This window comes from Candoia aspera, chromosome 12 (assembly GCF_035149785.1).
Source record: "Candoia aspera isolate rCanAsp1 chromosome 12, rCanAsp1.hap2, whole genome shotgun sequence".
NCBI lineage: Eukaryota > Metazoa > Chordata > Lepidosauria > Squamata > Boidae > Candoia > Candoia aspera.
Window position 1 is genome coordinate 13,284,440 of NC_086164.1, and position 26,030 is coordinate 13,310,469.

Consider the following 26,030-nt stretch of genomic DNA (forward strand, 5'->3'; position numbering starts at 1 on the left):
TTTCTGATCAGGATCAGAATTCAGGTGCTGGTTTCTTAGTGCTTTGGGAGAAGGGTATTTGAAAGATAGTTATTTTCTGTACAGACCTGCCCATCATTTAAGATCTGCTCCAGAGGCCTTTTTGTCCATGAAGCTATTCGTGGTGACAACCTTCATTGTGTTTCCTAAAAAGATAACATGGGCCGCTTCTTCCTTTAATTTCAAGTAATCTACAAAAGCTTCTGTTCTGCTTGATTTCTGGTATTTTCCCCCCTGCCCTTCCTTTTGCATTTTGCAGTGTTTGAAAGGGTGTAACCTGCTTTTACTTTCACAAACTTGATGTGCTTGGTGTCAGAAAATTCAGTTAGAATCATTTCATCAACAAATAAAATAAAGTTACAAAGAGCCAGATGGACCCAGTAAACTAAAGTATGTTATAGTCTAACATTCTTGGCAGGGTACTTCTAGAATCTCTTCGGTTTCTGCTGCCACCTTTTTTGTGTAAGGGGAAAAAAAAAAACATTGCCAGCATCTCTCAGGATGTGATTGTAACCATTGGCTTCTCACCCCCTCCCAAAGCATCTACCACAGGGTTATTTAAGGCTTATCAAATCATCTGCCAATGACTTCCACCCACTGCTACCCAGATAAATACACCTAAAACTACTGATGGGTTATTTTAGCTTTGCATCTCTTATTAGCAAGGGTAATAAGAGGGCAAAGAAGAATACCAAACAGCTTAAACAACCAGTAGTAACTGAGTGGGTTGCAGGAGGAGGAGGCGACCAAGGATTGGCCTGCCTGTGCTCACACTTAACGGTAAGCTTTGACTAGCGTGTTGTGTGAACATCGTCTCAAATTGAGCCCTGCATGGGGGCTGCTTTCCCAGGGATTAGAAGATAGATTCATCTCTTCTGTTGAGTGGTCCACTTAAATAACTACCAAATCAAGGTACCTGCTGGGGCTGAAGTTCAGTAGGAAATGAGCTGAATCTCTCTCCCCACTCCCCCTTGGAACTAGCTTTCCCAAGTGAATCTATTCATTTTTGGTATAAACATCCTGACTTTTCCTAGAAAGGGATTTGCTTTCATTGTTTAGCAGTCTGTTCTCACACACACTTTCACTGGCATTCATCTTACTTGCAATGTTGCATAGAAGACACCTGATCCTTTTACAATTAAGTGGAGGTCGACACTGTATCCATGTGTTATCAAAATGCTCACTTTATGCACAGTGGCAAATGGATCCTATACTACCTATTGTTAGAAAACCTGGCTCCTTTTATGACCATGAGTGACCGTTCTCTTGCTGGTGACTAATTTTTAGATACCTCCCGGAAGGTTGCAGAATTTTTATCAGTAGCTATGGCTTAAAGAAGCCATCTGAGGCCCTCTTCATATTACTAATTGTTTCAGGCCAATCTTATACTTCTTTGAAAATATAAGTGTGTGTTTTATCTGCTGTATTTGATGTATTTTAAGTGAGTGGTCTTGGGCTGTAGACAGACTTAAATGTCTCATTCGGAGATGGAGAGAGTATCTGCTAGGGTACATGTCAACCGCACGAGAAGCCAATGTGCAGTTGAGGTCCCATGACAGTTCAGACTGCAAGGGAGCTAGGCTTTAATAGGTGCGAAACAAGTTACATTTGACCACTCTCAATTAAATCTGAATATTCTCTTAAGGAGATATTTGGGGGTGGGGGGCTTTCGGAAGGTCTCAGCAGGAAGAAGAAGACAATGAATGTCAGCTCGGCATGGCAGGGCTGGCAGAATGCAGGGTGGTGGTGAGTGGCTGAGTCTTTGCACTTTGGCACTGGGGTGGCTGACCATGGCATGGGTCTTGAGGCACTCTGAGCTGGTGGTGCTGGGGCTGAAGTAGAGGCCTAGGGGTGGTGGCGGCCGACTGAGACTGCTGAAGGCCCCTGGTCTCTACTTTAGCCTGGCACTGCCATTGCTGCCAAGAAGAGCTGCTTGGCAGGCAGCCAAAAAACAGAATTGGGGTGGGTGGGTGGGCAGATAGGGGAAGTTAAAGCACCCCTGTGGTCATAAGTGTGGGTGGGCTGCTAAATGCCTGACTTTGATCATGTGACCACGGGGGCACTGCAACAGCCATAACTTAGGGGACAGGGCATAAGTACCAGTCACTGAGTGCCCCTGTATGTTTGAACAGTCGCTGAATGAATGGTCATTAAGTGAGGACTACCTGTACTTTCATTGGTATTTAACTTTAAATATGTTCTATATCATTTTGTGGACTACCCTAAGAACTTTGTGGTAGATGGTTGGTAACTACTGTTGCTTTAATAATCAAGAAAGCCTGATCCCAGAATTCGTTTTTCAGAATGTGGTATTGGGTGTGTGCAGATATTGTGTACTTGCTTTAGGATGGGAGAGCTGATGAGCAGGAGTTGTTACTGAATTATATGATAATTAATATAGCAAAATGAATAATCATCTTTGCGTTGTTTATCAGGTTTTTCCAGTTTTTAGTTAACATGATCTACATGTTAGGACAAGACCATATCCTTCTTTTTAAAGTTCAACTGTTTGAACAAATTTAGTACCTTCATAGTAAGGGAAAAAAGATTGAAAAGGATTATTTAACTTGTATGACTTTCATTAAATGGGTCCAATTATTTAAAATTAGATTGAGAAGAAAATCTCATGAACCATCTGTCTGAAATAACAGTCTTCTAGCAGTCGATACTGTTTCACTTGATTTTTTAAGAAATAAGTAAAATTCTAAGTTAATTGGCTTCTGTACACTTTGAGTCACCAGACTCATTTGGCATTTCCACTTTTATTTCACCACCTTTGAGTACTGATATACAATCAAAAGGATGGTTTCATTCTGAGAACCAGGACATTTGCATCATTCATTAAAAATGATTGCAGATCCCTCACCAACTTTCCTGTATTTTCTGAAAAAGTATAAAACCCAGTGAGTGCTAATACAAATAAAAAACATATTTTTTCTGTATTATTATAGAACCTTTATATGACCAAGAAACATTATCTAAAATTCCTGGTTGTTCTCATCTTAGAAAAGAAGTTGTAGAAAGCTATTGTTTCTACTTCTGTTCCTTTATAAACATCTGAGAATATTAAGCATACATATTCCTTGTATGATTTCAAAGTACGCACTGCTTTAGTGCATTGCTTCTCAACCGTGGCAACTTTCAGATGCCTGAACTTCAACTCCCAGAATTCCCCAGCCAGCATGGATGGCTGGGGAAATCTGGGAGTTGAAGTTCAGGCATCTGAAAGTTGCCAAGGTCAAGAAACCCTGCTCTGCTGTATCTGCTCTATAGCATATTATTATATTCTGTCGCTATCAACTTGTTGACCTAACCAAGTTGATAGGAGTGCATGTTCTATTTAAAAATACAGTTGCGTTTAATACTACTTTCTGCAAAAAAGAAGGAGAGTGCAATCCTATAGACTGAAGGGAAGCTGCTAATAGCAATGACCATCTCTCAAAATATCACCTTGGGAAGATTTTTACAACCTTCTCTGTTTTGCTGTACAGTGCGGTTCTCCCAATCTTTTGGGTTTATTGAGTGAATTTGAGATAGCACTAAGACCTTCATTTCATTAAGATAATCATGCAGAAAGAGTCCCCCTTTGAAAATTGTGGTGGGGAGCATGGGATGTCACAAAACACCCATTTCACTAAAAGGAAAGTCCCTGGTTTAAAAAGATAAGTAGAAGAACAAGCCAAAACCAAAAGAAAATATGGTTGGGATAGATTCTTGCCAGTTCTTTGCTCAGTGGCACAATATAACAACTTTTCAGCATCCTGCTTAATTTATTTTGGATTAGCTAATGTACGTACCTAAAACAAGGGCCATTTTGGGGTTTGTGCAACAGTTTTCTCAATTTCTATTTGATCATGCTTTTAACAGAAGAAAACGGTGTGATTGCTTATGCGTTTGAACTCATGATTATTTTTTATTTTGCAGCTGAATGGCATTAAAATGGTGGACGAACCTATGGAGGAGGGAGAACCATATTCCTCTAATGTAAGTACATTTGCGGAATTCCTAATGATAGGGACTACTGTTGAAGTCTTTCAAAATAGTTTTATATTATATGGTACTAGCATAAAGAGGAGAGAAAGGAAATTTCCCGTCCTTTACTTCATCAGGAAAAACTTCTTTTTGGGCCAGGCTGATGGAAAGTACGTACAAAATTATTTGGTTTGCCTCGCTGTGCTTTTGAAATAATTACATATTCTCAAGATTTACAACATGTAAGTCTGCATTTTTTTAAAAAGCAAATTCTGTAAGAATTGTAATCAGAGCTCCTGGTTGTTTGGGGCAAGGAGAAACGGTAGCTAACAGGATGCTGTAGTCTGAACATGCAACTGAAATTATTGCAGATTTCTGGGTTTTTTATTCGAAGGGGTAAAGATGCCCTTGAGTCAAACTTGACTCTTTGTAACTATATCCATTCAGTGTTCTTGGCAGCCCAACCAGAAATGGTTTGCCGTTGCCTTTTTCCAGGATTCTTTTTTCTACTTTCCAGTCTAGCCATCTGCCCTGGCGTTCCCATCTGACTCTCACAATCAAGTACTAACCAGGGCTGTTCCTGCTTAATTTCTGAGATCAGCCATGACTAGCTACGTGCTGCCATCTACTGAGTCCAGGAGTGGAAAACAACTTGGAAAATAAGTTTGCAAAAGTGACTTGTTCGCAGAAATGTTTTTCCTTTCCTGCTTGTGGAAAGTTGCGGGGAGAAATTGTTTGATAACCTTATCAACTTGCTAGCCAAGCTTACTTGGTCTAAGCCAGCCTTTCTCAACCTTTTCATCCTGAAGGAACTCTTGAAATATGTTTCAGGCCTCAGGGAACTCTTGCACATTCAGGCTCAAAGATAGGCCAGAAGTTACAACATGATTATATTCGTTTCATGGGTAGGCCTGTATAGATGCATTAACAGTGTTCTTAAACTAAAAATAAAGAATGAAACTTACCTCTTTAATGTGAGGTTGCCCGAATTTGAAATAAGGTTTGAAATAAATCGTGATCTCCCAGGGAACCCCAAGTGACCTCTTGCAGAACCCAAGGGTGCCACGGAACACTGGTTGGGAAACCCTGGTCTAAGCGGTTCATACAGTGACTAGTTACAGATCTAGCCGAAAAACAAAATAGATCTCAACCCATGAATTTGAAACCCTTTAGAATGGATGCAGTGTTTTCCTATGTGTCAAATACATTATCAGAAATGTGAAATTAAAAATACCCCAAATGTGTTTTGGTCAGTGTTGGTGCCTTAGAATATTTTTAATTCCATGGTAGTTGTTTTACGTGGTGTTGTTTGCTCCGATTTTATTTTGTCTTTAGGATGTCCGAACGATCCTCTTCCAATGACTTAAATTTTTGCTTGCAAACTTAATTGAAAGGAATCGAAAAAAGGATGTGAAAATTCTCCATGGATTCTAATGCTAACCCTGGAAGAAATGCTCCCACTCATTCCCAACAAATTACATTGTCCAGAACATCAGAACTAACATCCTAACCATATATTAGTGGGTCTCAGCAGTAAATGTGTTGACTGTTAATTAAAGATAAGCTTTTGGGCCAAGGATCTTTATTGGTTTTGTGTTATTCCAAAACTGCTACACACAGTAATGCTTCCGTATAAATTAGAATCAATAAGATGATTAATTTAGGAGATAGTTGGCATTTTTAATATTAGACAGTCTTCTTTTTAAATATCAGCACCACAAGGCCCCCAGGTTGAGTCTACGACATTTTTCTGGTGCTCTGGCATGTGTATTTCAAAACAGGATTGTTTCATTTCCTATAAACTAAAGTATGTGAGTTAGATTGGTTGGTAATGTTCTAGATGGTCTTGGGAATATTTAAACATGTTGAAATGATAACTATTTTTTAAAGATCCTATATAGAATCTAGCTGAAAAATTTGACCAGTATCCAATGTCAAGAATACAGTCAGGGAAAGCTCAAGGTCCTTAATATTGCTAACGTTAATTAACACTTACTGTACTGGTTCCGGGGAAGTCCAAATAAAGTTGCTGGAGATAGTATAATAACCTTGAAACACAGTTTGCCAATATTATATTATAACATTATTATAACGCCATAGTAATAATATAATAATATCATATAATATAGTGGAAGAAGGTTTCATTGCATTGTTGAAACTATCTGGACTGGTAAAAATAAAAACAGGAACCCTGGGATTTTAATTAACAAAAATACAGCATCACATATATTTATGAAATCAGATATTTCTGCTCAATTATATTGTATAGAAATTAAACTGTAAATCACTGCTCAAGTCACCAGTCAAGGTGGTATGTGTGGATCAGAAGACCGATGAATCCAGTTCTTCAAATCAGGAGCTGAAAATCAAAACCTTCTTGTAACTTGCTTGCTCTTTTATAGTTTATGTGAATTGGTTTCTAGCTTTTAAGTAGGATTGGGGCAGAAGAAAGTAACTAAATATTATAAAATCCAGATGGTCGCTTAAGCTAAATCTTGGCAATATTGCTGGAAGGTCTCATCTATGCTGCAGATGTTCCAGATTGTGACATCTAATTAAAACACTGTTGTGAAGAAGCTAAAGGAATTAAGGTATTAGCAGATCAAATACACAGGTGAAGATAGGACCCACAGAAAAGAGACGGATACATACCTGTTGATATCATCATACATATGCAACAATTTACATACTTGCATCTGACATCAGGTTACAAGCGCTTGATGGCATCATAATGTGAGTGTTGACATTTTGCTGTTACTGAAGTTGGGGGATTAGACTGCAGAAACAAGAAGAGAGTGAACATGTAGATTTTTGGAAGACGGTAGGCCAAGACTGAAAAAGCTTGAAGCTGATGGAGCACTATGCAGTTGTACACCTGTTTTCTTTCTCCCTGTTATGCTGTGTGTGTACTGCCCACGCTTAACAGCTGTTTAACTTCCAAATTCTGCTCAAAATCCTTTTTCTGCTCTGTTAAGTGGCCACCGCTCAGTTTTTGGAATTCGCTGGAAGTGGCATTTCAGCTCATTCAGTTGTGAGAGGTCTACAGTGACTCAACTAGCAAGTGTTCCAATTACTGTAATAAGAGAGCGCAACATCATTTCCACTGGCATTCAAAACCATTGTTTTCTTAAGTTCCCATTTAATTACTATTGTGTCAGTTTCCACAGAAACCCATTGTACTGTCAGATCAAGGTTACTTAAGATGGCTTTTAAACACAGAAACAGATGAACTGCTCAGATCAGTTCATGCAGATGATCATTTTTTTAAAACAATTAAAAACAGCATTGTGGAATGTTTGATGTGTGGCAAAAGACTTTGCTTGGACTGATTGATATAGATTCTGGTTTGGTTTGTTTTTTTGTCACTAGGCTGTTGGCAGATGCTGGGAAAGCCTTTAGCCCAGGAGAGGTCAACAAAGTCACACGCCAAGCATTTCTATAAAAATAATTTATTTACAGAAAGCAAAAACAAAAGCAAAACATTTAAAGGACTTAGCTCCCTTTGGAGCAAGCCTTGCTTGCCTACATTGCCGGCAGAGGGAAAAGAGGAAGTGAGAACAAGTCCGGGCAGGTTTCCTCCCCCCCCAGGTGAATTGCATGAAGCACGTGAGAGGAGACAATCACTTGCAACCTTTTCACCCGGCCAAAATGATTAGGCACAATAGCAGTCTTAATCTATTAGTAGGAAAACCTCAACATAGGCAACATGGATTCTAGCATTTAACTGCGTTTTTCTTAGGAAAGAATACTTTTTTAATGCACCCAAAACTAGCGCTACGATGCTTTCTAGTATCACAGGAAGGGAAGAATGAAAGCCGCTGATGTAAATGATGAAGATGGTGGTAGAGATGGGCAAAGGAATTGTTGGGTGGCTTGTGCTCAATACTTTCCTGGAAAGTTTTGAGTAAATTAAAGATGGGAGAGGATCTGGATTTCGAGAGAACATTTATTTTGCAAGATCATTATTACTCACACAATTTTATAAATGAGAACTCAGAATAAGTCAAAGTAAGTTTAGGGTAAATGATTCCTCGGTAAGTAGATATTGGATTGCCCCTCAACTTTTTTCCCAGGAATATTTTCTTACTGAGTTTTTTGGATTGTGAAACAATCAAGGCACTTTAAAGAAAGAGTCCTAGCCTTATAACTGAAATAAATATTTATACTTCCATCTTCAAAGCTAAGGTAATCACATATTCATCATATGTATATAATTCAGTTTCAAATTCTGTGGTATGTTATTCATTTCCAGTTATTTTTTATCTACATTAAATCTCTTAATTGTGCATATGAAAGCTATTGGAAGCTAAATCCCTCTTCCATCAATTGCTCTCTTGACTTTATCTCCTACTGTTTGTTTGTTTGTTTGTTTGTTTAGAAGACCATTAAAATCTGGCTATTTTCTCAGGTTTTGGGGGATGTAATATTGTGACCTTGTTCCCTCTGGCAGTAGAAGGTTTATTTCTGACTTAATGGCACTGATTAATGGATCTGTTATTCTGATATTATTGATCTTGTTTTTATTGTGTTTTTCTTAACACAATGTAAGGAAGATGGGATATATGCTGCTCTGTCATTCCTGATTGGTGTAGCATATAAGCCCAGTAAAATAAAATAAATAAATAAAATGTAGTTTTCTGCAAGTATAATTTTCACTAGTGGTATCTGGGTATCTGTGCTTGTATTACCAATATAAGTGAATGATATAGCAGACAAGTTTTTTCTTCTTCTTTTTTTCCTTTTAAAGTGGATGTTGGACCTGCAGATTCCCACTCTATTTAATTAAGAGGAAGAAATGGGTACTTTTTGCAAAATAATGGGGATTATTCAAATTCCATCAGATCTTTCAAACTGCCTCTGAGGATTGTGCATGCAGACTCTACTGATATTTCTTTGGAATATTCCCAGGTTCTAGCTTTAGGTTCCCCAAGGGAAAAGTGTTGTGATGTGGTTGGAAGCAAAATAACAGCAACTTATCTCTCCTTGGCCAATACAAGGAGCTGCTGGTTTCCTACAAAAAGTTGATTTCAGCAGATAGAAGAAACAGTCTGCCACTGAAAATTTTCGGAGCAGAACTATCTCATGAATTCTTACACGGTCCTAAAAATTTAGATAATAGAGTTCCACAATGATTAATTCTCATGATATGGAAAGTATAGCTCAATAGGTATGTGTTACTTAACTATAAAAAGTCCCAGATTCAGTCTCTAACTTCTCCAAGAGAGAGATTGCGTACAAGTAGTCCTCAACTTATGACCATTTATTTAGCAGCTATTACTGCAGTTTGGTTTTCTTTGTGAACAAAGTACAGTTTACTATGCAATTTTACCAGTAAAAAACGGGGTTTTAGTAGATTGTCCTCTGAGCTCATCAGCACCATCTTCCCTTCTTGCTATGTCCTGCTCCATCCAACAAAATGATGTATGAGTGTTTCTGTATTTGCTAGTGATTCGCGTTGGTTGATCAGCGAAAAATATATATGACACAACTGATCTGAAGTATAATTAAAAACAGTGTTCCCTGCACCTTTTGCCTTAAAAGTGATAGCATTAGATACACCACAGGCATCTTCACCTCTAAGTTTGTCACAAATCATAAAATATAAACAATATCCTTTACAACCTTTCATACTCTGCTTTAGGAACCTTCTAGCTAACAAGCAGGGTACAGATGTCTTGAATAACGTAGCACTCATTCTTTTTTCCTTTCTTTTTTGTAATAGGATGAAGGGAGTTTCAAAGAGATACCTATTACCCACCATGTAAAAGAAGGATGCGAAAAAGCGGATCCTGCACAATTTGAATTGCTTAAAGTCCTTGGTCAAGGGTCATTTGGAAAGGTAAAGATGAAAACAAACTATTTATTTTAAATGTTGCATTGCGTGTCCTATATAGCCCCCAATTCCATTCTTGTTGTAGGTACAAGGATAATGCCTTTAAGTGATGGGAAACCTACTGCAGTCTTAGTAAGCACTTCAGTAAGTTCCCACGCTCTTTTGTCACAAGAGATTTTATTATATGGACAGTCGTTCAGGTGTCAAGTGAAAATTAGAATACTTTGCATTTGAAGGAAGTAAAAAGATGGAAACCATCTTTGATATGTTGAGTATAAACTATCAGCCATCAGAGTTTAAAAACTGTAAAAACACCCTTTAAACATATGTGTGTTCATCGGTTGCAGCATGGCGGAAACAGTAAAATGTGTGAGTCTTTGGGATAGAGTTGCTAGATTCTTCACAACAAAAGTTAAACAAATTTTTCTTGTTCCCACTCACCTACCCCCGATTAGCTTTCTCTATCATAACATTTGCAAATCTGCCTCTTGCATTTAATGAGGCTTGCAATGGGTTTATACATTTCAGCAGAGTCAGTCTGAAGGCAGAAAGTTGCTTTGGAGTGTGCTGGGAAGGGTGCAGATAGCATCTACAGTATCTGTATTCCTTAAACAAAATGTGTTTTTTCCTAGGATTGCACTGCAGCTGTGGAAGATAGCGATGCAATCAAGGGAAAAGATGTAGTTGCTTTAAAGAGTTGCCAACAAGTGCGACCAGCTTTAAGCTTTTGAATCCAAAGCACTCCAGAGCCTTGTGTGATAGGGAAAAAAATTATACTTCTCTTTCCAAATAGCTAGAAGCAATTAGCTGCTTCTCTCTTCTTCATCACGTATCTAATGCCTTCTTTTCTTCTCTGGTTTCAGTGTTAACCACCATGAAGTGCTAGATTTGTTCTGGTGTTGGCTAAATCATTGCTTGATTCTTAATGAGATTAAAAGTGGCTTGGAGTCTTTTGGAATATCTGTACTTTCAGGTTCAGCATTTGATTTTAATGACTGTGAACCCAGAAAGTACTGAAGCTTGTTTAGTTCTATGGATAAAGTTCCAGAATTCTAAGCAACTGACTCTCTGGCTAGGGAATTCTGGGAGTTTAAGCCCACACATCTGGAAGGATTCCAGGTCGGGAAGTCTCATTTAAGGAATAAGCGAATAAAAATTATATTTATTTATTTATTTATCTAAGTAATTGATTTATATTACTGCCCATCTCCCCCGACGGGGGACTCTTTAAGTTTTAGATGTTGGAGGTGGTGTTTCCTTCCACCGAAGAACTTGGTGATAGGTTATCTTCTTGGTGTTTTCATACTGCAAACTGATATAATCATATTTGCAGAGTTTTAGGCTGTATCTTTATAGGATTGCATAATATTTCCTTGCAGTGGAATATTTTATTTTTATAAACGTAACCTTGGAGAATTGCGATTTTGGGGGAAAAAACAGGGCATGCAAGGAATTGGAAGTATTATTCTAGACTTTTGTAACAAGTCTTACATCAGCTCACTTAGATAGTGTTATCTGAATCGTTTTGGACACTAGAAAGAAGTCCGTTGGACTATGCAAGATATATGTATACTTCAGTAATGTCTAGTAAAATATTTAATCTTTCTTGTTTGCTGAGGTTTTCCTTGTGAGAAAAATAATTGGTCCTGATGCTGGGCATCTGTATGCAATGAAAGTTCTGAAGAAGGCTTCATTGAAAGGTATGCTTGGTTAAAAAAAAGTTTAAAAAATTAATTTTTCTGGGTCTATTTTTATGTGTGAAATACAACCATTTATATCTTAATAATCATCCTTATCTTAAAGAGGTTGATAAATTCCATTGAATGCTGTGGCATTTGAACAGAAATACCTATAGGAATGAATTTGTGAATTCAAATTCAATATTGTGAATATGACTTTATATGGAAGCAAGTAATGTATTTATCTATCTATCTATCTATCTATCTATCTATCTATCTATCTATCTATCTATCTATCTATCTATCAAATTTGTCACCGCCCAACTCCTCCGACCGGAGGGACTCTGGGTGGTTTACAACACAGAATAAATATACAATAAAAACTCAAAAACACAGTAAAATTCCAATAAAATCCCATTAAAAACCAAAATAATTTCTTAACTACCCCAGCTCGTAAAATCCAGATGGCTGTGATCTCTTCAACCATCATGTAGGAGGGGCACTTCAAGGCACCAGCCAACCCCAAGTATGTCGATTCTCCTCCCTGCCCCAAGCCCGGTGGCAGAGCCAGGTCTTCAACTTCCTCTGGAAGGCTAAAAGCGATGGGGCTAATCTCACCTCCGGGGGCAAGATGTTCCAGAGGGCGGGAGCTGCTGCAGAGAAGCCCCACCTCCTGGACCCCGCCAGATGGAATTCTCTTATTGACGGGGTCTGCAGCATGCCCTCTCTGCATGAGCGGGTGGGACGGGCTGATGATACGAGGAAGAGGCGGTCCCTCGGGTAACCTGGCCCCATGCCATGTAGGGCTTTAAAGGTGATAACCAACACCTTGAATTGGACCCGGAAGCAAACTGGTATCCAATGCAGCTCACGTAGCAAAGGTGTTATGTGCGCCCTTCTAGGGGCACCAAAAATAGCCCGCGCAGCCACATTCTGGACCAGCTGAAGCTTCTGGATACTCTTCAAGGGTAGCCCCATGTAGAGCGCATTGCAGTAGTCTATATGGGAGATAACAAGGGCATGAGTGACCGTCCGAAGGGCTTCCCGATCCAGGAAAGGGCGCAACTGGTGCACAACACGAAGCTGCGCAAAGGCCCTTCCGGCCACGGCTGCCACCTGCTCTTCCAGCAGGAGCCGTGAGTCCATGTGGACCTCCAGGTTACGCTCCGGGTCTGTCTGGGGCAGTGCAACCCCATCCAGAACTAAACATGACAAAGTCCCGGATACGGAGGAACCCTTAACCCACAGCCACTCCGTCTTACCAGGGTTCAAACTGGGTAGATTTTTTTCATTAACCAGCTGATTCTAGATTTCTTAGTCCTGCGATCAATCCCTGTTGCAAAAACCTCTTCATCTAATCAAAGAGGTGTAGTAGTGACTGCTTAGACCATGCAAAATGAAAGGGAGTCAGCATTTACATAGCAACATTTATTCCAGGAAATTGAGTATGTATTCAAGGCTTTATTTCCAGCATTGATAAAATATCTAAACTAGAGTCACCTTAAATCATTCCTGTATTACACAGTGGTAGATGGCAGCATGTGGAGACCTTGGCTGACCTCAGGAAGCTAAGCAAGAATCCTGGTTACAATCTGGATGGAATTCCACCAGGAAATCCCCAGGTCTATAGATTAGATAAGTGTTTCTCAACTGTCCTAACTGTCAGGAATCATGCTGAGACGAGGAGTAGGTCTCTAGTGTTTATTACTGCTACATAAGACAGAAAATCCTAACAAACTGAAGAAGCGTGGGAAAAACCCAGACAGATAAACCCCGAAAGTCAAGGTGGGTCTGTTCTGGGTCTCTTTGAATGGCTACTTAACTCCTCAGTACTACGCATGCGTTTTCCCCCCTGGATAGAGGCCCCCTCCTGCTCGCCATCAGTACTCATGACATCAACCTCAGCAACTTTAAGACGTGTGCACTTCAACTCCCAGTTGCCAAGGTTGAGAAACACTGGATTAGACTCTAGAAGAAAACAATGGCAACCACTTTCTATATCTTTATGAGTAAAACAAAATGGATATTCCCATGTGGTCATCAGAACCCTTACTCAATTCAATTATATTATTACCAATCGTATAATTTTGAAGTGGCTGTTTTAAATGACTCAGTGAAAAGGTGGCACCGGCTGATGAATGTGCCATACTAGTGAGTCATACTACAGTTGTCCCTTTTTCATGATGTTTTGGTGGTTTTGATGTGCATGGTCAACCTCCCTATGTAATATCCATGGAAATCAATGGAACACTTCTGCAGAGTGACAAATAGGAAGTTGTTCATAAAAGTCCTTTGTAGATTGTGCTTAGTATGAGTGTGCATTTGGTTTCTCTATTCTTGGAAAATCTGTATCTCTGTTTGCAGTTCGAGACAGAGTTCGCACAAAGATGGAGAGAGATATATTAGTAGAAGTAAACCATCCATTTATTGTCAAACTGCACTATGGTGAGTATTGTTGTGTGTGACTTTGATCAAGGTTTATCAGATAAGTGTCTTCATTTCTGGAGCTTGACTTACATCTAGTAGTGTGGTAGACGTATTACATATCAGATTTTGTATTGTGTGATTATGATCCACAAGCCATTTAACCAGATGTTTTTAACTGATTTCCATGAAACTGAATTCACTTAAATATGGTTACTTTGCTTTAACAGTTTCCTCAAGCTTCTACTAGTTGGATGTTCCCTTCCCTCATTTTAAATTACTTTTAGACAACTTACACAAATTCTTCTTCCCCTTGATGCCAGTGGCGACCATGAAGACAATAACCACTTCTGCTCTTACTCCCCAGCAAATAGCATTAAGAAAGATATTGCCTGTTGGGGATTATTCCAATATTGGCCTCTTTCATTAAGAACCTGCCAAGAATCTGCTGTTGTCCCAACATGTGGAGGACTTAGGTTGATGGCTATGTAACATACAGTCTTTCCTGTAGGAATACTACGATTATGGAATACCCTCTTTAGACAACTCCCTTCTTCATTTTGCTTTAAGCGGGTGTTGAAAACAATATTGGTCTCCTGAACTTTAATACTTTTGTTGTTTATCCTTTTTATTATGATGAATGCTCTGGTTTTACTCCAATAATTCTTTGCCTCAGTGTTGCCTCTCTCCTTGGGCATCCACGGGGCAAAGGGACAAATTATAAATATTTGAAATATTAATTAATTATTTGGATTGGCTTGCTTAGGTAATCCCGATGGTGGCAAAGAAAGAAAAAAAGTCAGTATAGGCTCAGGTAGATTTTATCCCCCTCCCCTCCATATATATATAGAGATGGATTCTCTGTTCAATTAATTGTGGGCTGCATATTGGTCCCATATTACCACGGTATGCTAAATGTGATATTTTAACCTCAACATAACCAGATAGGAGTACAATTTCTCTAAAGGTTGTTTGTTGTTTATATTTTCTTGTCTGTCCTAATAATGTTCAGTTGAATTCAAGTTGAAGGTCCTACATAAGTTAATATGAACTGAGATAAAGATATTGTGAATGTATTCCATATATATGTCTTTTCATCTAATAGTACAAAACTTCACAGTATACCCAAAAATGCTGCCTCACTTAGTGTAATGCTATTAAATACTAATAAAACATTTAGTTATACCTAAACATGTGGATATCAATTTAGTATTTTGGCCAAATATTCATAGAATGCTATTGATTCCTCTTGTCTTGAGTAGTTAAAGTTTAGATGATCCACGTGTCCCCTGAGATCAGAATGCATTATTTAGCATTTTATATATGCTGTATGTCTATTGTTCTACAAAACTGATTCATATTTTATGACTGATCTTTCCAGCCTTTCAGACTGAAGGGAAGCTATATTTAATATTGGATTTTCTCAGGGGAGGAGATGTGTTCACAAGATTATCCAAAGAGGTACGCTATTTATGGACCTTTTAAAACACAGTCAACACTAGTATGAAGTGATTGCCCTATATTTAATTTTTATCCTTGCCTTTTCTTCTGAGTACTCACTTCTCTCTTTTTATATTTTCAACATCCATGTGAGAGGGAGGTTGTGCCCAAAAATGATGACTAGCTCAGATCCATCCATTCTATAGCTTAGTTTCAAATCTGGTTCTGCTTGCTTAAATGTGACTCTCTGACACCATTAGCAGTGAAGAGACTGGATCAATTTGCCATTAATATCTCTTAACCTAATCCCCCTCCAAATTGTGAGGATAAAAAGGTCATCAAGTTAAGAATTTGGCATGCTATTTTTTGCTCCCTGGAGAAAAGGCAGGATTTAATAAATAGATACCTCCTACACTGTTGTGACTACATAAAAACTATCCTAATGTCTGTTTTTTGAAATGTTTTTTTTCCACTCAAATGCAAGGTTTCTGCATAAAAAACACAATGAGGTCAAATAGATTAATAAGTAATGCATTTCTTGCTATGTGGGGAAGGATGTCCTTTTTTCCCATGAGTGAGAAATGTCTTTTAGAAGGGATTCTAAAAGAAGAGATGCTTCAAAGCACACTGGAGTGCAAAAAGCACATGTCTTGACTGCTTTAATGAGTCACAGACAGGCACTGCATCCATTCTTTTGCATGCTCCAATCAGGTTCAAATAATTGCAGAATTTTGTCTTTTAATGGTTGGCTCTCGTTTTTGGTTTTGTTTTTTTCAATAATCTTAGAGCCCTTCCCAACATCTGGAATTGTTTGAGATACTTAAATAATCTTGTTCAGGTAAATGAGATTGGGTTGAAATAGAATAATATTTCTAGAGAGAAACTTCAACTGTGGGCATCTCAGATTACAAGAGTCAAAAATATCATAAATGTTACGTGGGAAGGTTTTGACTGAGGTCTAGAGATCGCCTGAATGCTATGCAAAAAATAAAGATGTTGACTTGACATCTTTAATTAGCAGATAAAAATCTCCTGCAGAGGCAGTATTTCTTTTAATGAGCAATAAGCTTAATGTTGTTTGATATAGACACTTACCTTGGAGTAAGCCCCATTAAGCACAGTAGAACCTATTTGTGGGTAGATGTGCATAGTTTGCACTTTAAAATTATTCAGTTCAAAAATATGCTTTCATGTGTGCTTAGAACTCCCATTTAGAAAATGAAAGTGTGTATATGTGTGTCTACATCAAGAGAGCTTGGTCATGGCTTCTGTTTATTTTTGGGGTTGAACTTTGGTTTTGTTAACAAGTATGTGGGAACTGTATTTGCACTTACGTTTTTTTCCAGCTTGATTTCTAAACAAGAATTTTGTTAAAAAAAGCTGTGTTCTGGCATGTTTATACTAAAGCAGTGTTTCTCAACCTCAGCAACTTTGAGATGTGTGAACTTCAACTCCCAGCATGGCTGGCTGGGGAATTCTGGGAGTTGAAGTCCCCACGTCTCAAAGTTGCTGAGGTCGAGAACCATTGCACTAAAGGATATCTTACGTTGCATTGATAGCCACCCATCCATTGGAGCTGAGTGGCTATAAATCATCATCAGTCATCGTCTTTATAGGAAATTATTTTGATTATGCATTAGAAACCCCTTATCTTTTTAGGCCGCTCCCTACTTCCTTTAGTCCCAGCCACACAAGAGCCTTTTTTGGCTGTTTCTTTATTCCTGGAGAGATGATGAATGGGAAGTGGGGAGGGAAAAGTCTCTAGAATGCATTCAGAGCTTTTCATGCAGAGGAGCTAGGTGTTCTGCTGGACACGTGACCTTCCTGAGGCCACTATTCCACTTCCCTTCTGATCGTTCATCACTGATGAGGGACAGCAGAAGGCATGCTCTGAATATCTATCCTTTGGGAATGAACAGGACCAATGTTGGTCTTCGTTGAAGATGCATATGTGCATTTTCAGCTTGTGGGTCATCCTGGATTACTGAGAACATACTGCACTGGACTGGTCAATCTGTGTCACAGATCTTTAGACATTGTGGGGTTTGCTAACATCTTTGATATACAGAAATTTAACAAGAATGGAATGTAAATCTATATAGTTCTTATTAGGTTATGTTTACAGAGGAAGATGTGAAATTCTACCTCGGAGAACTGGCTCTAGCTTTGGATCATCTGCACAGCTTGGGAATTGTATACAGGGACTTGAAGCCAGAAAAGTAAAGTAAAATGTATTTTATCCACTACTACAGTACTCTTATTTAAACGCTTCTTTGTATGTGCCGTAAAATAAATATAGAATCACTGCAGAAGATCTACTGTATGCTCTTCTTTCCCCCCCCCAAATATATGTTTTAAGAAAATTATTAAATTAATTAAAGAAATTTAAGTACTGACAACATTCTAATTTGCTCAATTGTCTTATTAAAATATTCCTGTTATGTGCATTGGTGAATGTGAATTTTAATTTTCAGCATTTTGCTTGATGAAGCAGGACATATCAAGTTAACAGGTAGGTGGAACTTATTAGTATAGCCCTTTTTAATATTTATATCAGTAGCCTCAACAAATTAAAATGGCAGGTACTTTGGACTGGGTCAAGTTGTCTCTGGATAGATTAATATGTCATTTCATCCTTAGTCCTTCAGTTATTTTTAAACTTTTTCTTGAACAAATACTATATTCTGGCAGAGTTGGTTTCTTTTAGGCTGCCTGTAATCTCTTCTGGGCCTTCCTCCAGTGTCCGTTCAGGGAGTGTCCGCAGGATGTGGTCAGAAAGGTCAAGAGGACAGCCATGATGCCGCTATCAAAGCTCTGCCCATTTTTATGTGTGTTGCACATAGAAAACAGGTGGATCATTGGTCACACTGTTGTGATCACTCTCTTGAGTTTTTTGACTGTATCCTATGGATACATCTGCCAGCTGGCTATTGTATTCTCGTCTACCATAGCGGTGCATATTACATCAAAGTACAATGCACGGTGACAGAACTCTACATTATGTGCAAAGACAGGCTTGCAAATACATTAATCTTTAAATGCAGAGTTAAAATTTCCAATAAATATTCCAGCAGAAGAGAGTTTGCTTTAAAAAGCTATTAAATTAGCATCACCCCCGAAAGCATGGCACACCTCAGTGCTGATGACAAACCATCCGTTTCTCAGATGAACAGCAGTCAAGATTGGGGCTCTAATGCTCACATTTTGCCTTTTATGAGAACCAAGAAAATCATGCTGTTCTAGGATGATATAAACTTTTAATGCATGCAAAATTACAAAGAATGCCAAAAAGGCATTTAGGGAGAAATCTCTGGATACCATTCCAGGATGCTAAGATTTTAAGTGAAGTTTGTGTGGGTCCATCAGTTAAGTTTCTACAGTCCGTTTCCTTTTTAGTCCGTGTTTTTCTTCTACTAATTATTTAAAATATTTAATAAAATTATTTAAAATAAATTATGTTTTTATATGGCTGGTAGAAAAATCATAGAAGTCTGGATAGAAGTCTGGACTCATGACAGATGCACCTCCCCCAGTCTTTTTGATGGGGCCCATAAGGGAACTTCATGGCTGTGTCCTTAAATCATATAAACATAAGCGTAAAACCTCTTCTCTTTCATTTCTAGTCCTCAGTCGAACAGTTGCGTCTCAGTGCTTTGATTGCAGTGTTTTGCTCTAAAATATTTAAGAAGCATTGCCTGCCTTGTAAAAAAGAAAGTAGGACATGCAGGAGTTTGCACAGATGCTAAACAGCATTTGAACTCTATTTTCCCCTGTGAGATATAAGTGGCTGGTGCAGCTTTGCTACACTAGTGGGCTTTGGGACAGGCATGTGTATCATGATGTCGTCATTTGATGATGTCATGATGTATGCAATATCATTGTGGCTTCTACTAGACACCTGTGGCTGCATCTTAATAATAAGGTAGTCTTACCTGTAGATTCTCAGAGAAGACACTATTGTCCTAACTACCAGGAAACACACTGAGACAATGAACTGGTCTCTAATATTTATTACTAGTACTTAACAAGAATCCTAACAAACTGAAGAAGCGTGGGAAAAACCCAGACATATAACCCCCAAGGGTTAAGGCGGTCCTGATCTGTGTCTCTTTGAATGGCTGAACAGTTCCTCAGTGCTACGCATGCGCTTGACAGTCTGGATGGGAGCCCCCTGCTCGCCATCCTTACTCATGACATCTATCTTCTGAAGAAAGGAGATAAAAGGCTAAAATATACTGGAAAATTGCTTGGGGAGCATCTTATCTTGGCTAGCTAGCAATGTTAGCATTCTCGGTCTTTAAATGAGGGGGAAAGTAACAGTGTGGGCATTTATGGGTGAGGTTTTGGCTGCTTTTCATATTGTTGAAGCAAAAGGAATCGAGAGACTTAGCTTTCAACGTAACCGTGCTGGCTGGGTCAGAGAATTGATATCAAAGTTAGTTGTTAAGGTGTGAAAATTCATAGTTCTAAAGGAATGCCACAGCCTCATGGGGCGCAGGGTGGTAGGCAGCAGTATTGCAACCGAAACTCTCCCCACGACCCGGGTTTGATCCCAGCAGAATCTGGATTCTCTCTTGGGTAGCCGGCTCAGGTCGACTCAGCCTTCTACCCTCCGGAGGTCGGTAAAATGAGCGCCCAGCTTGCTGGGGAAGGTGACGACTGGGGAAGGCAGTGGCAAACCACCCCGCTCTATAGTCTGCCAAGAAAACATTGCGAAAGCCGCGTCCCCTCAAAGGGTCAGACATGACTTGGTGCTTGCACAGGGGACCTTTCACTCACACAAAGGAATGCCAGAGTGCATTTATAAAGCTCTTTCTTAACTTTGTGGGTTGAACCTAATTCATCATCAACTCAAGATGATGAGAGATATTTGCTGACAGAGTGAGAGGTTCATGCATAAAAAACATCAGTATAAATTATGATAAAACTAACTATGCTTGGATAATATCCTCAGATGGCTGTTATGAAGAAATTACAGAGTGAGAAATATTGATATTTTTACAGAATTACAGAAATAGGTACCTGGAACTAATACTGAATGGCTTCTACACTAAGATATTAAGTTCACCACAAAGAACCCCCTTAAGTACCATATGGCTTGGTTTTCCTTGATCAACCCTTCTGTAAATTCTTCAGAATTAATCCATAAAACATTGAGATTGTCATTATTAGGGCAGAATTTTTTTGTCATGGCCTCAGAGTCTTCTGGAGTGGGTGGCCATAATACATTTAACAAAATACATCAAAATAATTACATTGGTTTGATATGTGTGCATTTTTACATCATCATGTCAAATACTTTAATATGAAACATTTCTAAAAAAAGTATTTTTAAGTGGCTGAAATATTCTAACTGAAGCACTTGGATACCTAACTGCAATCAAGAAGCAATAATAATTGAACTCCAAGGAGACTGTGGCAGTTATAACTTGCCAGTTTCTTCTGGATTCCAATATGTCAATGCTTTTGATTATTCCTTCTAATTTGGCAATTGTGTTTTAAATGACATAGTTAGCACTGGGATCTCAAATAGTGCCTTCATGACATCTGGATTGACAAGGGCATAAGTACCAGTGGAGCAGCGCATTCATAGTGGGGGTACTCTCATATAAAGCATTTTTTCGATGGATATTATGGTTCTTCATATTTTGAGATGCTTTCAGGCTAGTAAAAGATATTTAATTGACTGATTATGTGCCATCAAGTTGGTGACCACATAGATAAAACTCCTTCAGAATGACGGGCTAATGATCAAGCTTAAAATAATACTCCAAACATAGGCTGAAATTAACATGAAGCAAGTTAAAACAATAAAGCTATCCTAGCTTCATGCTCTCTCTGTTTGTTTGTTTGTTTATTTATTGAATTGATATAGCTGCCCATCCCATGCATGTGACTCTGGGCAGTGTACACGATTAAAGCACAAAACAAAATAATCAGCATGATTCAAACACAACCATTAAAAATGAGTTGAAAACAGTTGTATAAAGTACAGCTGGAAGTTGTACTTTCAGAGACGGCTATGTGGATGTCTTACCCATTTTCATCCTCTCTGGAACATGTAAATTTTCTCTTGTGTTTCTGATTCTTATTTTCATGCTGGTTAGAGTATCTGGTGTGCCTTCGAAGAAGCCGTTCCATTTGGATCTGTCAGAAGGTTATTTATAACATCTTAAGCACCAATGTCAGGGCCGCTAATATGTATGTACAATAAAAGCAAAACGAAGTCTCCAATAAAATCATAAAACAACTAATCAAAACAACAAGGGCTACCACAACAAATCTCTCTAAATAGATGACAGAAATGCAACTAATTTAAAACCAGATAGTGGCTTTTCGCCTATTGGAGACGTACTGATGCTCGTTGTTCTAATTCAGTGCTGAACGCAGGTAGCTTAGCCCGCATTTTATCACTGAATGATATCTAAAAATGACACCTGGGAACTAAGCACACTTGGGAGAAAAGCTGCATTGGCCACCTTGCTGCACTAAAGTTGGCTGAAAACACCGAAATACGGTCAGCAGAAATGAGTATAGAAGCTAGGCATGGACTCTGCTTCTTTGTTGGGAGAAAAACAATCGTATGGATGTATTCTGACCGTGTGTGATCTGATGCAAAGAGGGAGCTTGCCTTAAGTTGAAAGGCAACTTAAAGTAAAAATTCTTCAGGTTCTTCTTGGAGAAAGATCCTGGAATGATCCACAGTTAAAAATAGTAGCTTGGTCTTTGTACTGTTGTACAAATCTGTCACCTCTATTCCTGGACACTGGCGGAAACCAGGCAGAGATCAAAGCCCTATTCTGAAGAAGCTTTACAGAAACTGGGCTAGAGTGAAGTCCAATACTGATTCTCCTCTTCAAATTTTTCATTGACACAGTGGTTAGACATACTGCTTTTACATCTAAAGCAAGTCCATATCTTTATGGATGGTGCGCAATCATAACTTACTTTATGCATAATTCATTCTTCAAACCAAGCATAATGTAATGTTAATTAATCATTAGTTCATGTAACTAGGAAGAGACAGGAAACATAGTATTAAAGCAATGCTGTGTTATTATGCAGCTTGTGGGTATTTCAGTGGGCTTGCTCGGGTCCATTTTCATCGTTTTATTTATTAATTACTTGAAGAGTTTGTTGATAGTTTTATTGGGTCTCAGTCTACTGAAATTTAGACTGTAGAAAGGAACCTATCACCTTCCTGGTGTTATGGGGCTCAGGGTGTCTGCAGCAAGGCAAGATTTGGTCAGGATGATGACATTTGCATCATGGCATGTTGCAAGCTTGGCCCCTTATGTACTGCATACAACATTATAATGCAAGTACCAAAGGACTGGGGGTTTGTACCATGACACATGATTTATCCCCCTTTGTGGGCTGTACCTTCCATTATGACTTCTCATTGGATGGGGCTGAGGAAAGTAGGCTCTTAATGGTAGCTGGAGGGCCATTGTTTTCTCATCTCCAGGTGGTGTAACATATGCTAAACTTAACATTCTATGACCGATGTTCCTCAGTGTCTCCTTACTTGGTATGTCTTTGTGATACTGTTTTAGACTTCGGCTTAAGCAAAGAGTCGGTTGATCAAGAAAAGAAAGCATATTCTTTCTGTGGTACTGTAGAGTACATGGCCCCTGAAGTTGTGAACAGGCGGGGCCACAATCAAAGTGCTGATTGGTGGTCGTTTGGTGTTCTAATGGTACTGTGCATTAATGGCCTGATTTTGCTTTGCATGTCATAACCTTGTGAGATTATGGAAGTTAATGTATTATTATAGCAGTGATACAGTGTTAGGTTTGGTGTGTTAGTGTTGTGGGTTAAATATATTTGTTTGAGTTTTTATTGCCATGGATGTTTTGTTTATTTTATTTTTTATGTACACACAGTCACAGACACAGACACACACACATATTCCCTTGTTTTATTTATTTATTTAGTTTGTCCCCACCCATCTCCTCCCATCAGGGGACTCTGGGCAGTTACAGAACTGAACTGAACACGCTTTATGTTAATTGATCTAAGCAAAATAGCTGATAAAGTAACACTTAAAGCAGCATTTGATGATGAAAATCATATTACATAATGCAATGGTGAATGTGGTTGTAATGAAGGGTTTATGGTAAGAGGTATTTATCAGATCAAATTAAAACCTTTATTACAACCTTTAGGCTAGAGAATCCTACAATAAAACTCTTACCTGGGAGTTTTATTATATTTTATCTTGTAAGCTGCCAGGAGTCAGAATGATTCAGTGGCATACAAATTTAACGAATTGTAATAAGTTATAATTTATAATTATCGTAATTCTGCTGCTAAGATCACAACATGCGGGAAAGTGTTTTATTTGTAACTCTTCTCTGAACTGAACTAAACACACTTTATGTTAATTGATCTAAGCAAAATAGCTGATAAAGTAACAAAGCAGCATTTGATGATGAAAATCATATTATATAATGCAATGGTGAATGTGGTTGTAATGGAGGGTTTATGGTTGTCATTAACTCTTTAAACAAAGTTATAAATGTATTTTCAGCCAACATAGTTGTTCTTGAATATTTAAATATCTCTATTAAAATTAACCACATTTATATCAGTGCAAAATGTTTAGAAGCTTTCTAATGTTACCCGAATTGTTTAATATAGATTTATTATCTAGCTGCTTTATGAGTTTATTAATTCTGTTATTTTTAGTGCAAGTTAGTGCACCTTTACAATGCATTATAATAAGAAGGAGGGTTTTCTTAATTCCCAGTTCTAGAAGTTTAAGTGTTGTCTGTTTCTGTGTTCGTTTTCTGAATGTTTGGTCTTTGTTTCTTTCTCAGTTTGAAATGCTCACTGGTACACTACCTTTTCAAGGTAAAGACCGAAATGAAACTATGAATATGATACTCAAGTAAGTATTTTTCTATTCAGAAATAGTTTTATTGCTAAGTATTTGCAAGTTAACAAAGATGGCATGGATTACATGTTATTGATACCATGTAATGATTGTCAAGTTGGAGTGATAAATGGTGCCCCATCCAAACAATTATCCATTATCTAAGTTGTTTGAAAAAATTGTATATCGGCGAAACTTGCAGTGACAATTTTGCATGTTGGATATTTTTATTTAATGTTTTCAGGCTTTATTTAAAAGGGTATTTTAAACCGCTTCTGAAATCTTGCCAAAAAAACTGCAGGGACTAGTCCAGGCAGTCACCAGGAGTCAACAATGACTTGAAGGCGCATATACACACACACACACACAAATTGTGAAAACTGATTTCTAGGATATCCAAGGCAGCGGCCTTTTAGCTCTTGCAGCATTTAACATTTCTCTTACATTAGTTTCATATTTTCTGGACTGTGATAATAAGTAGGGTGGAGGATTGTTTTCAAGGTAGTGTGTGCATAACCTTGACTTTCCAGCTGCAGTGAGAATTTTCAGGCCTTGGTTCTGAGAAGGGACACCTGATCATATGGGGGATGTTAAAGTGACAGGCAGGGAAGTGGAATCTCTGGCTTTCCAGATGTTGACTCTGGTTGATTATGGGAGGTGAGGTGACTTCAGTAATCATGACCAATGACCCTGTTGGCTGAGTTACCAAATGGTGACATATGAAGATCCACAGATTTCCCAGGACAACAGTCTGCATATTATCCCATCAAACGAGCAGACAGCTAAAGCTTGCTTCTGAGATGAAAGCACCATAGAATTTTTGTTTCAATCAGAATAGTGTAAACTAGAAAATATAATGTTGTTATGTATTGCAGCCTTGAAGTTTGTGCTAAGAATACCTTTTTCTTATAACCTGCTTAAATGCACCTTTTTAGAATACTTAGGCTAGAACAATAATTTTTGTCACTTTGGACAATGTCTTGTCCACTGGAAACTGTTACCAAGCTCAAGTTCAGTTAAAGTCCCATTTGAATAAATTGTTTGCATTTGATTTATTAATTAGGAAACACATCTTGAATCTGAATTTTCTCTTTTCCCAGAGCAAAACTTGGAATGCCACAATTCCTTAGCCCTGAAGCTCAGAGTCTTCTGAGGATGCTGTTTAAAAGGAATCCTTCAAACAGGCTAGGTAAGTTAGTACTGCTTACATCAGTATTCCTTGAGGTGGGAATTTCCAGATGTTCTGGACCTTCATCCCCAAATACTATGGTCAAAGGTTAGAGAAGAGAAATGCCTTAGTCTGCAACATTGCAAAAGACCCAGGCTGGAAGACTGTGTTGTATCAGTTCATAACCTGCCCAATATAATCTATTGTGGACAGTGTTTCTTGCCTTTCAAGCAAATTTAGGAAGATAGCATGTCTGAAAGAAAGAGATGATAGAATTGGAAGCCATACCTTTCACAAAAAGGCACCTAGGTAGCTGTGAAACTATGTATGAAACTCCAGAACGCTACAGTGTCAAAGCTAAGATAACGAATATTGATTTTATTATTATTACTACGCTGCGGGTTAAACCGCTGAGCTGTCGATCGGAAGGTCGGCGGTTCGAAACTGCGCGGCGGGGTGAGCTCCCGTTGCTCGTCCCAGCTCCTGCACACCAAGCAGTTTGAAAACATGCAAATGTGAGTAGATTAATTGGTACCGCTTCGGCGGGAAGGTAACGGCGTTCCGTGAGTCATGCTGGCCACATGACCCGGAAGTGTCCTATGGACAACGCCGGCTCCA

The 26,030-nt window shown here is 38.5% G+C and overlaps 1 protein-coding gene across 2 annotated transcripts in view; it reads left to right on the plus strand.

The window, feature by feature from the left end:
- Positions 1 to 26,030, plus strand: part of RPS6KA6 (ribosomal protein S6 kinase A6) — a 53,055-nt gene that overhangs the window by 10,257 nt on the left and 16,768 nt on the right. For both annotated transcript variants that reach the window (XR_010068649.1, XM_063313730.1), the window contains exons 2-11: positions 3,943 to 4,002; positions 9,713 to 9,829; positions 11,442 to 11,523; positions 13,867 to 13,947; positions 15,308 to 15,387; positions 17,479 to 17,585; positions 17,841 to 17,878; positions 22,923 to 23,065; positions 24,189 to 24,259; positions 25,345 to 25,433. Coding sequence is in view for 1 of the 2 variants with exons in the window: in XM_063313730.1 (XP_063169800.1) it covers positions 3,958 to 4,002; positions 9,713 to 9,829; positions 11,442 to 11,523; positions 13,867 to 13,947; positions 15,308 to 15,387; positions 17,479 to 17,585; positions 17,841 to 17,878; positions 22,923 to 23,065; positions 24,189 to 24,259; positions 25,345 to 25,433 (853 nt within the window). In the remaining variant the exon portion in view is untranslated. The remainder of the gene's footprint in view (positions 1 to 3,942; positions 4,003 to 9,712; positions 9,830 to 11,441; positions 11,524 to 13,866; positions 13,948 to 15,307; positions 15,388 to 17,478; positions 17,586 to 17,840; positions 17,879 to 22,922; positions 23,066 to 24,188; positions 24,260 to 25,344; positions 25,434 to 26,030) is intronic.